Raw genomic sequence first — 16,386 nt, forward strand, 5'->3', positions numbered from 1 at the left:
AGAATTGCACGGTGTCAGTTTGCACTTGTTGTAAAATTTACTGTAGTTTCAGTCTCCTGTGGTATAAAGAGATAAAAAAGACCCCAAAAAGCTAAAAATTGGACATCAGGGATAAGTACGCACAACACATTCAACATTTCAGTCAGGCTGTATTTGCCGTTTTATTTCTAATTCTCTAAAAACAATTGTACAAATTGTGTTTATCGCATTTTTTTATAAAAAAAAGAAGTAAAGTCTGCCCGTTTGCTAGCGTCCTTAATAATATGTACACTGTTCACTAGGCGGGCGCCAACACACTAACACTGTACGCATGTCCGTACGGGTACGTCGACAATGTTAATTGACATCCACATATACTATATGATAAACAAAACCTTAACGCTAGTGTTGCACATTTAGTTATAACAGTAAGTCAGCCTTCCAGTCCAATAGTAGAGAGGCCGTCCAACTCTATGTAATACGGACGGTGTATCTTGCTTAGCTGTATCACGAAAATTATAAAACTACATTTGCACAAATAGCACCTGTTGAGAATTAAATTAACGAACTTAACTTAGAGGTGGGAACCACTTGCATAGATGTATCGGGATAACAGTGTATTTGTATGGATAGTGAAACAGAAGTAAACATCTCTGTAAAAATATCCTATTCATGCAAATACAATCCAAGTAATTATTAATGGAAGAACAATGAATACCTTTCCTAAAAGTCAGACAGATGATGAAAATAGGCTACCAAATACAACAATACAACATTGTTGTAAAATACAACAATACGAACTTTTACTCTAAATGAACGCTATTTTGAACGTTTATTTTATGTTAAGATCAATTAACATAACATTATCTTCAATTCAATTGCAATTGTATTTATATATTCTCAATAAATAATCATAAGGTACTCAAATTTCAATATATTGTCTCAATAAGTTTAAAAAAATGAAACAATAAAAATGAACTTCGGTTACTTCTGTTTACACAGTCCATATCGAACGTAACAAATATGTAAAATCTTCCAACCACTAACAGTTGCTATATAACCGATAAGTGTATTTACATAAATTCGTAAAAATTGTAAAACGGTCTAATTATACAAAACAACAATATAAAATCACCTTCATTAAATCAGCCTTTTGTTTCAATGAATATTATTCACATACTGAAAACACTAAAACTGAACTACTTCTGTGTATAAAAATGTTGTTCACAGTGTAAAACCCTTGTATAAAATTACAAAAATGTCTAAAATTACAACTAAAACAAAATTTAATTAATATTAGTAGTAGTACAGTTTAAAGAAGTATCGGATAAGTTTATTTCCGAACGGTTACTGGGTAAATGAACACATGCAAAACAATTCTAGAATTAAGATGTATGAAAATATAAAAGAATACTGAAACATTAAAAAAACAAGTTAAACTACAACGGTTATTATAAAGTAAAATATTAAATAGAATGTCATTGTGGATGCCTACCAGTAACTATTATTGTTAAAAAATAAAACTTTGAAGAAATGAAATTTACTTTGTGTGTTAGGCTACGTTTTATTATTTTTTGTGTATGTATTAATGCATTATGCAATACAACATTTTGTTACAAATTGATTTTTACTTTTGATAAAAAAGAAAAAACAAACAGAACAACGATTATTTTACCAAAACAATTTCCCAAGTAAGAAATTATTTCAAAAATAATATTAAAGACAAGCAACATTTTTTTTTTAATTGGAATACATCCATTTTGAAAAACAAAGTTATCAAGTTTAAGATAAAACCAACGAGTTGGTGTTGCCTTAGTTCTTTTATTATTTAAGTGCAAAGACAAATTAACAAAACAAGTTTACTAACTGCACTAAACTTAAAACTACTAAGATATTTTGAACTCTGAATCTGTAAGACACTTGGTGCAGATTTTTAATTCATTTATGTATTCCTAGGTTTGTTTTTGTGACATTACAGTGTTACAATCGTCAATGGAAAGTCATTCTATTGCAAATATAATACTATATAAACCAATTACGGGTAATGTAGGCTACAGAGTTCAGTAGGCTATTGTATACAAGTGGTTCCCTTACAACATTGATACCAAAGGCACCATAGTACAATGAGTCCATCTCAGCTGCAGTCTTGTCGGTCGATATACGAGTATGTACAACATAGAATTTCTCTGGATAAATATTTTATTTCTTTACAATCAGGTAAATTTACAATAAACTTTCTTTATTCACTACAACTCCAAAACGGTTTGCCTAAATTAATAGTTACTTTCTTAAAAAATATTTCCGTTATTTACAACAATCTCGGCTACACAGAGGAGATCGTAATGTCTCTACTATGTTAAAATCCATTTTTACACTACAGTTAAAAATATATTATTATAAAGATCACAGCCTATTTTGGTGGTCGAGGCCCGACATGAGTCGGGCCGCCACCGAATTACAAGTACCATAACACATCTGCTATAACGAACAAAACAAACAAACACATCACAATCACAACCTGGCCTACCGTTGTTTGCTGGGACATAAAATTGTTCTATTGTAACGTGGAGTAAGGAGAGACAAGCTTGTCGATTAATAACATACTAAGAACTTATTCTCAGTAGGCTATTTAATAAGGGATCAAATATCGACGATAACACACAGTGAATAGTGGAACAAACACCACAATTACGTCTCATTATCGAAGCAAGCACTATAGATGAGTTTCCGTATAAATTAACAGAGCCAAATATTATTGAAGCAGAAAATTTGTGAAAGAATTACGCTCTGAAATAAATTTGATGTGAACAAATCGTATCGGACAGACATTGAAACATTTATTTAGCTGTTTCTATTGATTCTTTTTAAAAAGTATAGAAAGTCACACAGCAATATTTTGAGCATTGCTATTATTGATGCTTTGTCAGGCATTCACACCTCTCATATTGTACAAATTTGTTCCACACAGCTGTACTTTTCATTGGAATTACACTAAATAATACCTAACCGAGTGAAACAACTCATATCATATACTTCTAGTAATAAAGTAACATCCACAAATTTATCATTACGCTCAACGTACAAGCATGAGGTAGTAGGCTAATTTTACAAACTTTAAATTTAATAAATTTTATAAAAATGCTGAACACACAATAACGACATATTACATGCATAGGTATAACTTTAAAGATAAAAACAACACTATACAGCATAAATTAACACTAGGTCTTATTGGGTGTAAAGTTGTTATAAAATTTAATTAGGTAGGAGCTTAATATGGAGAAAAAACAAAATTAAGAAAGAGAACACAATCTTTTACAAATGGCTGTCTCAATGAACAACTATTTTTATTAAAATGCAGCTATAAAATTCACTGAAACACTTATATTGTAGGTAAGTCTATCATTTTCGTGGCAGTATTGCAAAACAAATAGCTTTTCTGAATCGTGCCTCATGCATTCATTTTTAAAACGTGGAACTGTTTTTACAAACACTGTAAATACAATAATAATATTGTTCAATTGTGTAATAAAAATGTTGTGAGAATTTCTTCAATGCAAACAAAATTCATTTCCCTATGCTCAAATACTATTTTAAAATGGAGAATCATAAAAACTACAACTAAATACATGTTAATATTGGAAATGATTCTTCAATGTTTTTATCAACAATTTATAACTTAAAACTTTTTCACAGTTTAACAAGTTTTAACTCTACAATATGGCAATATTGTTTAAACGTAAGTTACTATATTATGTAAGAAAGAAACATCATTAAGAGGTTTTATTTAAATTAAAATAAAATAATCTGATATTAAGTAACAATTTTATATGATTTCTCTTTTATAAGGAATCTCTTGCATTTTATAGTTATTTGTGTTATTACTTTCATCAAACTGATTTTATTATGTACAATTTATGGTAAATTTTGTATTCTAGTGTAAATAATTGGATCTGTTTTACCAACAATACATAAAAGTAATTTAATTTCAAGTAATGTAACACATAAAACTCAACAGGTAAAATATGGACTAAAAATATATTAATTTTTGCAGCTCTAGTGTGAGTAACCTGTGGAATTCCTGACAGGACAGAACATTCCGTCGGATATCGTTACTTCCAGATGGACTGTTGCAGTTCGGCAGCAACGATCGAGGTGTCGTGGCGACCTCAACGTCGCTACAAGTGGGCTATAACCGGAGACTCGAACATCACCTTGGTGCATGCATGGTAACACATAACCTCATCTTATTTTTGCAGGTGGTGTTTACGAATAACGGTAACAATTTTCAGGTATTTCAAGTCTCGCTAACAAATCCCAGTTTCCGGAGTCCGACGCTCGAGGAGGAGGCGACTAAAACTAAGCAACAAGGATAGAAAACGACGCATGTGCGTGACACTGCGGCAGTGAGTGTTGGGAGGCAGTTTGTAGTCGCTCGCTCCTTACGGTGTAACATCCCAGATTTCTGTGAGAAACGGTGGCAGTTTACGATTTCTGAGTTTCAGTGAAAAGCACATTTCAGAGTTCTGGTTCCCTAGAGTCCTGAGTTCGGTGAGAACTGATAGCAGCTTGGCGAATATCGTCGGAGACCTGGGCTTGAGCCGGTTGTCCACGTAGGACTTGAGAGCTTCCAGGTAGATCTCTTGTATCTTCTCCACCTTCCACGCTTCAGCCAGATTTGGTCTCTCTGAAAACAATTTCTTCAATTAAATAGGGCTGAAAGCCTACAATTATTACTAGTGCAGCCCGCACCAAAATAGTCTCATGGTAACTGTTGCGTTTTAATAACCCATCTACACTCCGCAACCAACACTGTTGCCAGTTATACGTGTATGAAAAATTAATGGTCCAAATCAACATCAGATAACATCTGATGGTCAGAAGCAATAAGGTAACACTACCTAAAATATCGTTGGATTATTTTGGTGTAGGCTGATTAAATTAATAGGAAAATTAGTAATAATTTATTAATGATAAAATCATTTTTTCCTATTCATTAGTGATAAAACATAGTTCTTTGTGTAGTATACATAGTTCTAGTGTACTTTACCATTCTCAAAAGAATGTTCCAATTCAATATGTTCATTATTATTAAGTTTAAACATTAAGTTGAGGATAAATTACTTTACCGATGAAAGGGACTCGAGAAATCTCTACAATTAGTTTTGTTTTAAGGGATAATCTTAACAAGTTCATGATGACGTGTACCCCATCAGGTACACTGCCATCAGGCTACACGTTGGTATGCATTTCCTCATTGCGTTTTTATTGTTTTCCTGTCTTGATGATTCCGTACTTAAATAAATACCTTAGAGTACCTCTTGAGTACACAGAGAAACATTGAAAAATCATATTTAAATAACGTTTTTTTGTGCAAAATTGCTAAGCCTACATAGATTTCTCGTTGTAATTAAAGACATTTAACATTTACAAAATTATGGTTTTTTACCATTATTATTGAAAAATTTTATGGCAAATAAAAAAAACTGGATGTAAACCATTATCGTAAATGTATTAAGTTATACTATAAATAAATACACAAATGTATTTTAAAATTTATACAAAAATTAAAACTGTAGTGATGATTTAACAGCTTACCATTTAAAAAAACCAACAAAAATTCATTCTCACCAGAATTGAAAAATTGATTGAAATACAACCAATAAAAATCTATTTCATGAACCATAAAATAAATATTTGCTTACCGGAAAAGATAACGATGGCCGTCAATAGGGCGTACTCAGCGTTGTCCACCTTCATGGAGCACATCTGGCGGCCGAAGCGGAGAAGATCATCGATGACTTCTCCCACACCGGCCATATTGTACGACTCTCGCGTGTAGGGCTGGTTGTTGGCAAACAGAATTGAGTCCGTCTGCATGTCGTACCTTCTCGCCATTCTTAGCATCATGACCTCACTCGAACACGCCTGTGACATTATGAGTTGCTCAGTATCCATATGCATCAACATACCATATAGAAGTAATTTTTATTAGATTAACCCTTTCATCTTGAGTTTCATTGTTCCCTTGTACTTGCATTTAAGTTAAGTGAAAATATAAAGCTTTACAAAAAATATTGTTATAAACTTGTTTTCATTGCTACACGTTTTGCTTATGGTTGGGGTAACAAATTATGTGTAACATAAATATAAAAATGAACAACATTTGTTTTGTGGCGCAAACTAAAACATACCAAAATTCTTTTTAGAAAATCACATGCATTTTTTGAAACTTATGTATGTAATTAATATTATTTAAATTTATTTGTGATATATCAAATTTGACTATCCCTAACACAAAAAACTATATTAAAAAATACATACTTCTGTTTTTTACATAATTTTTGAGCTTAATGTATTTTTTTACAATTCCATAAACCTATTAAGGGTAATAATAACTTCTCAAATGAACAAAGCAAAAGCAATTATAGAGGATAATATATTGATTATCCCGAGATCTGATAAAATTTAAAATAAAATCTATACCAAACATAGCACACCATATTCTATTTAAAAGTAAACATACAATAGTAGTAGTAAAAGTAAAATGTTAAGTAAGATGTTTTACACCAGGCCAAGTTAGGGCTAAGAAGCTCTCTGACAACCTGGAGACCTAAGGCTGAAAGGTGACTAGAATACGATTTTTAAGTTTCAGTGATTGTAAATGAAATCAAATTATAAAAAACCTGATAGAAAAAATGTATCAGCACTCACGTCGCATAAAAATAACAAACTTCGTCAGTGTAATCAGCTGTTCACATTGCTATAACGGAAATGTTGTGCAACAATGCAACTTCACAGTTGTAAAAATATATTCTTTGCCTTTTTATATATTAAAATTAAATGGCTCTGGTAAAGCCTGACAACTAGATTGATAGAGTAATAAATGCATACTGTAATAGAGCTGTATTGACATTGTCCATGTACGATGTCACCGTAGAAAGAAATGGTCAACATTTGCATTTGTGTAAAGTAAAGCGTAGAGAAGATTCCTCTATGCACTGAAGGAGCTGAAGGTACTAATTCGTAAGATTACGAGAAGTATAAGAAATATGTGACCTTAATATGTCAGTGTGGTGCATTAAATTTTTTTGTTCAAAAAGCTTTGTTACTCTAACTTTGTTCTTATTCAGAATAAAATGAAAAACAATCTGTATATTTTGTAATTTGTATTACTAAATTAAAAAAAAAAAACAATTATACCTCAAGAACAGAAAATTTTTTACTGGAATGCCACTAAACAAGACCATCTTACTAAATGAAAAATGGTCAGTATTTTGGGTTTTTTTTTCTTTACCTTATAGAGTATGTTTTATTTGAAAAAATGTATTTATCATACTTGATATTTGAGGGCATTTTATATTTAAAGCTTGTTTTTTTTAACCATGTTGTACTCCTGAAAATGGTTAAAAAAGAAGGGTGTAAAATGTGAAAGCACCGGAGGATAGAAAGAGGGGAACAAGACTTATGTATGTTTTTAGAATGATGATCAGATGAAATAATACTATATTATTTATACTGCACTGGTTTTACTATTTATGTATTAGTATTATTCCAAAACATTGAATTTAAAACACAATAAAATGACAATGTCTGTAACTATGAACAACAGTGCACTGTTTGAAATCTGACGCTTTGACAGACTTGACTCCTAGAATCTGGAGTTATGTTCTTCTGGAGATCCAAAAAAGACTACGTGGAAGGTGAACTGGAGCTAAACTTAACATCCACATTGAAATCAATCATAGCTATGGTACGTCTGGAAAACTCGATTGCTCCCCTGTGCTTTCAAATCATGTCTAAAATATCTTAATGGACTCAAATGTCCATCTGATGAGACAATGAGAATACTTCTGCACCTAGAGTGTACTGTATATTGTAGTCTGGATGTCTCTTTTGTCAAAATGATATATAAAGATCATCTGAGCTTCTTCGTCGTTGAAGTTTTTTGGATCTCTTCAGACGGACATTATTCCAGATTCCGAGTTAAGTTTTTGAAAGCGACAGATTTCAGATGCTGCACTAAGAGGAAGGTGAACTAGAGCTAAACTCAACACTCCGAAAATTCTGTTCTTATCTCAAGAAACATCAATTTTGATTAAAAACTTGTTAGAAGGCAGCTTTGAAGACGGACATCTGCTATGGGCATTTTTAAACTTCGTCAACAGTTTTACTGCAGTGGACAACCTAACAAACACCATAACAAAGACATATGGAGCATAAGTTACTCTAGTATTTCTCAAGCATTTTTTACAAGAAAGTTATTTGTGCATTATCTTGAAGTGGACAAACAGAAATGTCGTACCAACGTTTGTACAACAATCGCATACCTTTGGAGCGTAAACACTAAGTATTATGCCCAATAAACGTAAAAAGTCTCGGTTAAACTATTGTATAATATGACCTATTTAAATGTCAATTTTTGCTATCAAAAGTTTCATTAAGAAGATTTTTAACATATTGCAGCCAAAAGGATCACACCACACACACAACTCAGTTCTCTGTTTAACATTAACTATTGTACTTCATGACATTTCTGCTATAGGGCGTTCCAACATTGTGAGTTAGTTTTTTTTTATATTATTGTTTTCACTGTGATACAAAAACCATCTGGTAGAATGTGCTTAGAAGACTATATTTTGGTCTGATATCTTAGATTTGTTTGTAAGTGGTGGTTCTGTTTACAAATCAGAACTTCAGAGGTTATTATTGGAAAGTGAAATGATAGAAATTAAAGTCATTTGTTTTGAGAGAATAATGATTTAATTGCTAAACACATTCTACTAAAAACATTCCTAAAATTATCACACCGGGATTGGTCCTAATCTACTTTGAAGCCAAGAGCTCCCATGGGGAATCACACCTAAGGTTTTCCACTGCCCACAATCGGTTAATTACAATTTTTCTTTTTTTTAAATCTTCTTAATTGTTAAGTTGTAATTGCAAGTACTGGTGAATTACTATTCGGGAAACACACAATAACAATCAAAAGCAGAATAAAATACAAAACATTGAAGAATGGGGAACTGACACTAACCATAGTTAATAGATCTCTTAGAATTGAAATTCATAATAATAATGATACATAATAATGTACATAATAATAACATAAAATTGTGGTAATGATTTCCATGACATTTCCTCCATTACATACCTTGAGCAGGACTATTTGGTCCTCTCTGAGTAACTTGTCAAAGCCGGGGAGTTTTTTGGCGAACTCGACGATGAGTTGCACGGTTAAGATGGTGATCTCGGTGATGTGCCGGTATCTGATGTCGCTTGGGTCCTCGTCATCCGTCGGCAGGTTCTGTGACAGAATGTTGCATTGTGGGAACAGTCTTTATTAGCAGACAACATTCTTAAATTTTAAGTCACTACGAAACTCCAAAAAGGGACGTACAATATTCTTAATATTTCTATTGATGAAATCAATTAAACCAACTGGAACCGTTAATCAATATTATTCAGGCTATACTTAAATGATAATTGGTTAGCCTGTAAGCAGACTATGCCATCATAAAAGGCGAAGAAAGTAACCTTGACTTAATTGTTAATGAAAACAACAAATAACAACCTGTTGTTCTACAAGTTCAGGCTTTAAATGGTGGATACATTGAACTTTTAATCTTGCTTGAACTAGACTATAAGAATTGCTTGAAAACTTTGTTCTTTTCCATCAACATTGACTTCATTGTTACTTATGAAAGATATTTCCAGACACATCATAATGGGTTATGTTAAACAAATTTGTGTCAAATTAGTGGTCTCAATAGTTTTAAATCTGGCAACCAAAGCATCATGCCTAGTAACAAACTTAAGAACACAAAGCCCCAAAATCAAGAAAGGGGTTTTTCAGTATTGTAATCAAGGATGCTCAGTTCTATGACAATTTTACTGTACCAGACTGTAGTTGAGGACCAGAAAAAAGCAGTAAAACCAAGTTTTTAAAATTTTATTTAAAATAGATAACACTTCTATTAACATTTAAACTGACTTAAGGCAATTCATTTTTTTACGAGACAAAGAGTCTAAAATCCTGCAATTAGTGTAAAAAGGACCTTTGCATCTCTCTTACTTATTTTTAACTCTCAAATCTGAAACTTCTGCAAAAACCAATTAGAGGACTTTCTCCATGCCTCAAATATGATCCCCTTTCCTCAGATATACAGCAATTTGTTACAACCAAAGTGATCTCTAGATTTGAGAGTATCAACAAAACAACCATCAGTAGAACAAAAAATGTCTTTCAGCGGGATCTTCCCCTTCAATGTTGAATGTTTTCCTAAATCTTTGAAACATTTCAGCAATTTTTCTGCACACACGATCTCTTCTTTGAATTCAAAAAACAAATCAGAAACTATAACAAATATAGACATTTAATTTAGTTGGAGTTTTCCAAATTACAAGAGTCTCGTGCATGAATGTACAAATGAAGATACTCTTGTGCATGAATGTACAAAAGAAGATACTCTTGCACAAAATGTACAAGAGATGATACTCTTGTGTATGAATGTACAAGAGAAAATACTCTTGTGCATGGATGTATAAGACAAGATAATCTTATGCATGAATGTACAAATGAAGATTCTCTTGTGCATGAATGTACAAGAGAAGATACTCTTGTGCATGAATGTACAAGAGAATATACTCTTATGCATGAATGTACAAATGAAGATTCTCTTGTGCATGAATGTACAAGAAAAGATATGAATGTGCAAGATAAAATAATCTTGTGCACGAAAGTACAAGAGAAGATACTCTTTTGTACGAATGTACAAGACAAGATACTCTTGTGCACGAATGTGCAAGATAAAATACTCTTGTGCATGAATGTAAAGAGAAGATATTGTTGTGCATTAGTAGGCTACCTCAATCCGTTTGAGATCTTCTTCAGCGGGATGCTCGTACTCATTCTGGAAGTAGACGAGCCTATGGATGAGCTCCTCCTGCTCGGCGCTGAGAGGCTTGACAACATAGTCAGGTGGCGGGACAAACGTCACGTCGTCGCTCTGCAACCAATGTATGCCCAAATCAGTCTGCATACAAAGGTACATGAAACAAGCACCATTGATGACTAAGTGTGCTCAACAAGTCTTGTAAATCAAAGTGACACAGTCAATGAACAAAGGGATTTTTAAATATCTGGCTGCAATATTTGTTTGCTTTGTTTAAATTTACACTAATTGAAATATACAGGCAATAATGAATGAATGAGTTGTAACATTGTCAGTACTTTTATAAAAGTCTGCAATATTGTTTATGATACTTTTATACCATACAATGCCTAAGCTCCAGATGAAGGTCAGCCTAGATTTTGAAAAAGTTACGATTTACCATGCTATCACTGATGCTCAGCATAGTACTAAGTTAGGTTAGGTAACCATAGATTGATCAATAGTGTTTACCTGAGGAATACATAATACACAAATGTACACACTGAATATTTCATGTTTAAAATGTATACAAATTTTAAATCCAATTAGTACGATAATTGTTAAATTGCTTGAATCATTTGTAAAACACATTACTAGGCTACGTATTTGCACAAAATTAATCTTACAGGTTCCTGGTCTATTCTCATCTCTGGAGAGCCATTGCTTGAGGAAACCGGTTTGTCCTTGTCCTTCTGAGCCTTTTTCTCCTTTCTCTTGACTGCACACTGGTATTCAGGTACAACGCCTGAAATGCACAAAACGCAAATTAATCCACACTGCATAACCATAGTTGTTGCATCATATAAAATACTCTTTTGTTGAAAATAAAGATTCCAGATCAACTAATTCACCACTTTGAAGAGTCTATTGATGTTATAAATTACCTGATGCATTTGATTTTTGATAAAGCCACCAAAATGTAGGCTAATTAATTAAGACTTCGCTAAAGCTCAGCCAATCAACTAAGATTTGAATGTCACCTTCAAATTTAGTCTATCAACAAACTAGACAAAGTGATCTTTCTGTGGTTAAACATGGGGCTAGTGATTGTAGGAAGTAGCATTACTGTGCTTCTTATGTTCACATTATCACCTTAAGTTGTATACAGTCTCACATTCAATTCATAGGAGTTCTTTACATTTTTATTTTATTTATTGGACACCCTCAATTATGTACCATATGATTATTTATTATAAATGCAGTGTGAACTTTCATTGTTGTACCCTGTACTTATATTTGTTAATCAATACATAATAAAAGTAAATATCAACACTGTAAAATACGTAATAAAAGTAAATATTAACACTGCAATACCAAATGTATGTGGGTTTAGTTCAAAATAAATCTTGACAGTAAGATTCCAATTGAAATATGTCTTTCCTTATATTATGTTCTTTAAAAATTACATCTCTCTCTTAATGAGTAAAATCATGTACAAGAGCTTCTTTAGTAAATGTAACACTTACATTCTGGCCTCATGCCGACGCTGAGACACTTCTTGAGCCGGCACTCCTGGCACTTCCGCCGCATGTACATGTCGATTTCGCAGTTGGTGCCGTACTTGCACTGGTAAACTGCATTCTTGGTGATGCTGCGGCGGAAGAAAACCCTTGCAGCCTTCGCAGGTGAGAGCGTTGTAGTGGTACCCGGAGGCTCTGTCGCCGCAGACCAGGCAGAGTTCCTCCTGCTGCCGCGGCGTTGGACCCTTCTTCTTCTTCGCATCACAACTGTCTACACTGAAACCGTTCAGCGAGTTCGGTGGAGACAGGTCTTCCCGGCCTGCAACAAAAGGCAAGAGTGAAGAAAGTTTTGAAACAGGATAAGATCAGCAGATAATTAATTGCAACAAAGAAACTCACTTTCATTCCGAATCTGCAAAAGGTAACTCTTACATAATGTAAATTTTTACAAATTATAGTTTACATTTATAAGGAAAATCATAAATACTTAGCTAACAGCTTAAATACCGTTCATGTTTATACATTGGCCTAGTCATTGATGAAAAAAATTGCATTTTTCTGATAAAACTGCACTGAGACAAATTTTTGTTTATTTGTAGCTTTACAAATTGAACAGTGTACCTATTTACGAAAGATAATTGTAATACGATTCGGTCTGTGTAGGATGGTCATTGCATGTTTACCTAATAACATGAAACTCTAATTTGTGGTGAATTGTGGGTAAAAACAAGTAGGGCTTCATATTTTGTTGGTTTTCTTTTAAGGAGAAGCCGATCCCCTTTTATGCCTTATGCTGCCCATTCTTATGGGTCACTGGCCTGTGAGAGGATCTTATCAAACCAGAATAAGGGGATGGTTCTGATAAAGTGCAATGGTCACAGACAGGATTCAGGGATTCAGGATTCGAACCTGAGCTATCTCTAACTCAGGCTCAACGTTCAACCGCTCGGCCATCGGCACTCCCACAAATCAGTCAGAAAGGTCTTTATTCAGTATCCACCGAATCTAAAAGCAATAAGAGAATTCAACTTTGGCTGTTGTCTTCTATGTGAAAGACTACAGCTTTTGATTGGTCTGGTGGTATGTGCATTTAAATGACATGGACTGGCCCATATAAAGTTGACACTTTGCCAAGAAGACCCAATGGCACAGGAGCAGGGCAGCAAATCGAGTGCCCACTGCCCGAGACTGGTTAGCAGGTTAGGTCTATTTGTAGCAGGGCAACAATCCTGCGGCCACCGACTACTGCGCTTTTACGCTACCGGTCGCGGGACTGGCTGGAGCCTAGGCGGCGGACCTGGAGTCGCAATAAGGAAGGTAGGCTATCGAGTCGTCACAGACTAGTTCTGGCCGCAGTTGCCATGAAAGTGAGCGGCAGGCTGCGCCGATCGTAGAGGTCAAGGCTATTCACTCCTCTTCTGTCATCTTCGACATCGCTGATGGAGTAATACAAGATCGAATCGTCTGAACTACCTAGAGACTGAAGTCTAGTTTATGGGAACGATGTAGGCCTAATTCGATTTTAAAGCGAAAATTCAAATTCCTTTTATACGCTATTCGTACTTAGAATTGATTTTGCCAACTTGGAAATTCGGTTAATCTGGCTTCGCTTTTGTGTAGCATATAATAGGAAAACGCTTTCAGAAAAATGTAAATTTTGTCAAGAAAATTATACAAGATCATGGTTTAAGGCATTACGCATTCGTATAATTGCTTCAAAACTTACGGCAGAAAAGCATTGCGTGTGGCAAATCTGGAAGAGTGTCAGAGATTTGAATTTTGAAAGATGACCCCTTAAAATCTGAAATAACGTTTTGAGGTTATGTTGCACGGGTTATTTCTGCTAATTTGGAAGAGTTTCAAAGATTTGAATTTTGAAATATGGACTCTTAAATTTCTGAAAAAAAAGGTTTAAAGGTTTAATTTTAATTGCACACGCTATTTCTACGATATTTTCTATATAACGTGTAAGGAACACCTCAGTACAAAATTCAAGAGGAAAAATAGAATTTTAACTGTTTGTGCCCTAAAAGTTATCTGTAATGAAGTAAGTTGCTATAAACCATTGTTTCAGAATAAATTAAGTTGGTAGAAGTAATCTTGCGTTGATAATATCCTAAAATACACAAATGTGTATTATTTGCATAATATAATGAAATACAAACACAGGATATCTGCGTCTATCAATCAATAACGATATTAATGAGAACACTGATTACGAAGCACCGGCCGTGATTGATAGATACCGCCCGAGATTTTATCCCTCAAGATTTATTTTGGAAGCTTTTAATAGGCTTACAAGATAGTTTAAAAGCTCGATCTTATTAATGAAGCACTAACAGGTCTAGCCGTCCTGAGAGTGATGGAGTGAAGTGCTCGGAATTGTCGAGGTTTCAGGACTCGTAAAGGCAACTAACAATGATTAATAGCCCTTGGCCACATCAATAGCCGACATTCACAGCCCAGGATATCGTGCTTGTAGTCATTACGGCCTTTCGGATCTTTGGGCGTTCAGCACTTTGTACGCTTTTGTTAATCACTTTTACTTTAACCTAGTTTTTTTTTATTAGATATGAAGTTCTTATAACATTGAAATTAGATCCTATAAAAATGTACTGAATAAACTAGTCAGTGATAAACAAATCACTAGAACTAAGACAGAAGCCACCTTAGCTCGTTTCTTCTTACAACACTGTTTTCAAGTGTGCGCGCCCTAAAATAAAACCATAAAGCACGTTTTCACCTTAAATTCAAGGAACTTATTTTCTCAAGTAACTGAAAAATATCATTTCTGCTCCATATTTCTGTAGATATGTATCTTCTAATTCAAATCAGTTCTCAGTCCTAATTTTTAATGTCGTTCTATTGCAATGTTCTACTCAATGCTCTGTTCTATCTCTCTATTTTTATTACTCCAATGTTATTTATTCTTAATTCATGTCGCACTATTTTAACTTCTTCTTTCTCAAGGTTCTTATTCCATCAGTGTTTATCTACAAAAATGTTTTTCTTGCCTAATATTAATTTGTATCGGTGTTTTTTTTTTGCATATATTGAACCAAACCTAACTTACATCTAACCTACTTGGCCTACTGAAACAGTAGTCTATCTTTTTCTTCCATAACTTTAGGGCGTGAGAAGATATTTAACGAGATAACAAGGTGGTAATATTGCTAGACAAAAAAATCTTTAAAATATTCCCGAAGAGGCGGGAAGTGCGGTTAAAAATCCCGCGTAACAATAAACGACATTACTACGTTTAAATCGATCTAGAAACCCATAAGATCATGAGCTGTTGACCACATGATCTATCGTAACGCTGAGCTAGAATTACGCACATTAATTAAAACATTTTAATAGTCCGTTAATTAAATCTTTATAATCTTTGGATATAACAAATCGGTTGGGACGCCAGATATTTAGGGTATAAAGGGACAAAATTGGCTTGTTCAGATGTGCCAGTCACGCTACTAAGCTGATTATAAGGTCTACGTTTTTACGTCCTTCCCTTATCTGCCCTTCATCTACAGCTGCTCGCCGCTTCGTGGCAGGATGCCGACTGGGCCTAGTTCGTGTATCGGCGGTCCCATCAGCATCCACTTCAGAGTGTGTCCACGACCAAGCTGCAATCTGAACGCTTGACGTCCTAATCAAATGTTGATCTTCGAGCTGGAGGAGCATCCAGAACTACAACCGTACTGACAAAGCTTCAACAATACAATTCGATTTAGATTGACAAATATGTTTCTTTCAATAAACAACGAGTATGTCGAAATATAATTTAGAATTGACGCAAAAGCTGTGAAAAGGAGGGGAAGGAATTTATAAATACAGGTGATATACGTTTAATACACCCGCATAAAGAATCAAAGGGTGATATAATATATCTTTAAATTTACGAGTAACAATTTTGAATTATAGATACAGAATTTAAACATTTCATACAATTTTTAAACAATATATTCTTTGGGAATTTGTAAAAGTGTGGTTTTAATAGTACATAATTCGGTTAC

The 16,386-nt window shown here is 33.8% G+C and overlaps 1 protein-coding gene across 1 annotated transcript in view; it reads right to left on the reverse strand.

Annotated features, from left to right (window-relative positions):
• Positions 1 to 129: 129 nt before the first annotated feature.
• LOC124366430 (ecdysone receptor-like) overlaps positions 130 to 16,386 on the reverse strand; it is a 653,070-nt gene continuing 636,813 nt past the window's right edge. Inside the window, 7 exon segments of the mRNA XM_046822979.1 lie at positions 130 to 4,666; positions 5,685 to 5,907; positions 9,134 to 9,286; positions 10,848 to 10,988; positions 11,540 to 11,658; positions 12,380 to 12,518; positions 12,520 to 12,692. Coding sequence (XP_046678935.1) covers positions 4,422 to 4,666; positions 5,685 to 5,907; positions 9,134 to 9,286; positions 10,848 to 10,988; positions 11,540 to 11,658; positions 12,380 to 12,518; positions 12,520 to 12,692 — 1,193 coding nt within the window. The 3' untranslated portion in view covers positions 130 to 4,421.

The sequence above is a fragment of the Homalodisca vitripennis genome, chromosome 7, assembly GCF_021130785.1.
Source record: "Homalodisca vitripennis isolate AUS2020 chromosome 7, UT_GWSS_2.1, whole genome shotgun sequence".
Classification (NCBI taxonomy): Eukaryota; Metazoa; Arthropoda; class Insecta; order Hemiptera; family Cicadellidae; genus Homalodisca; species Homalodisca vitripennis.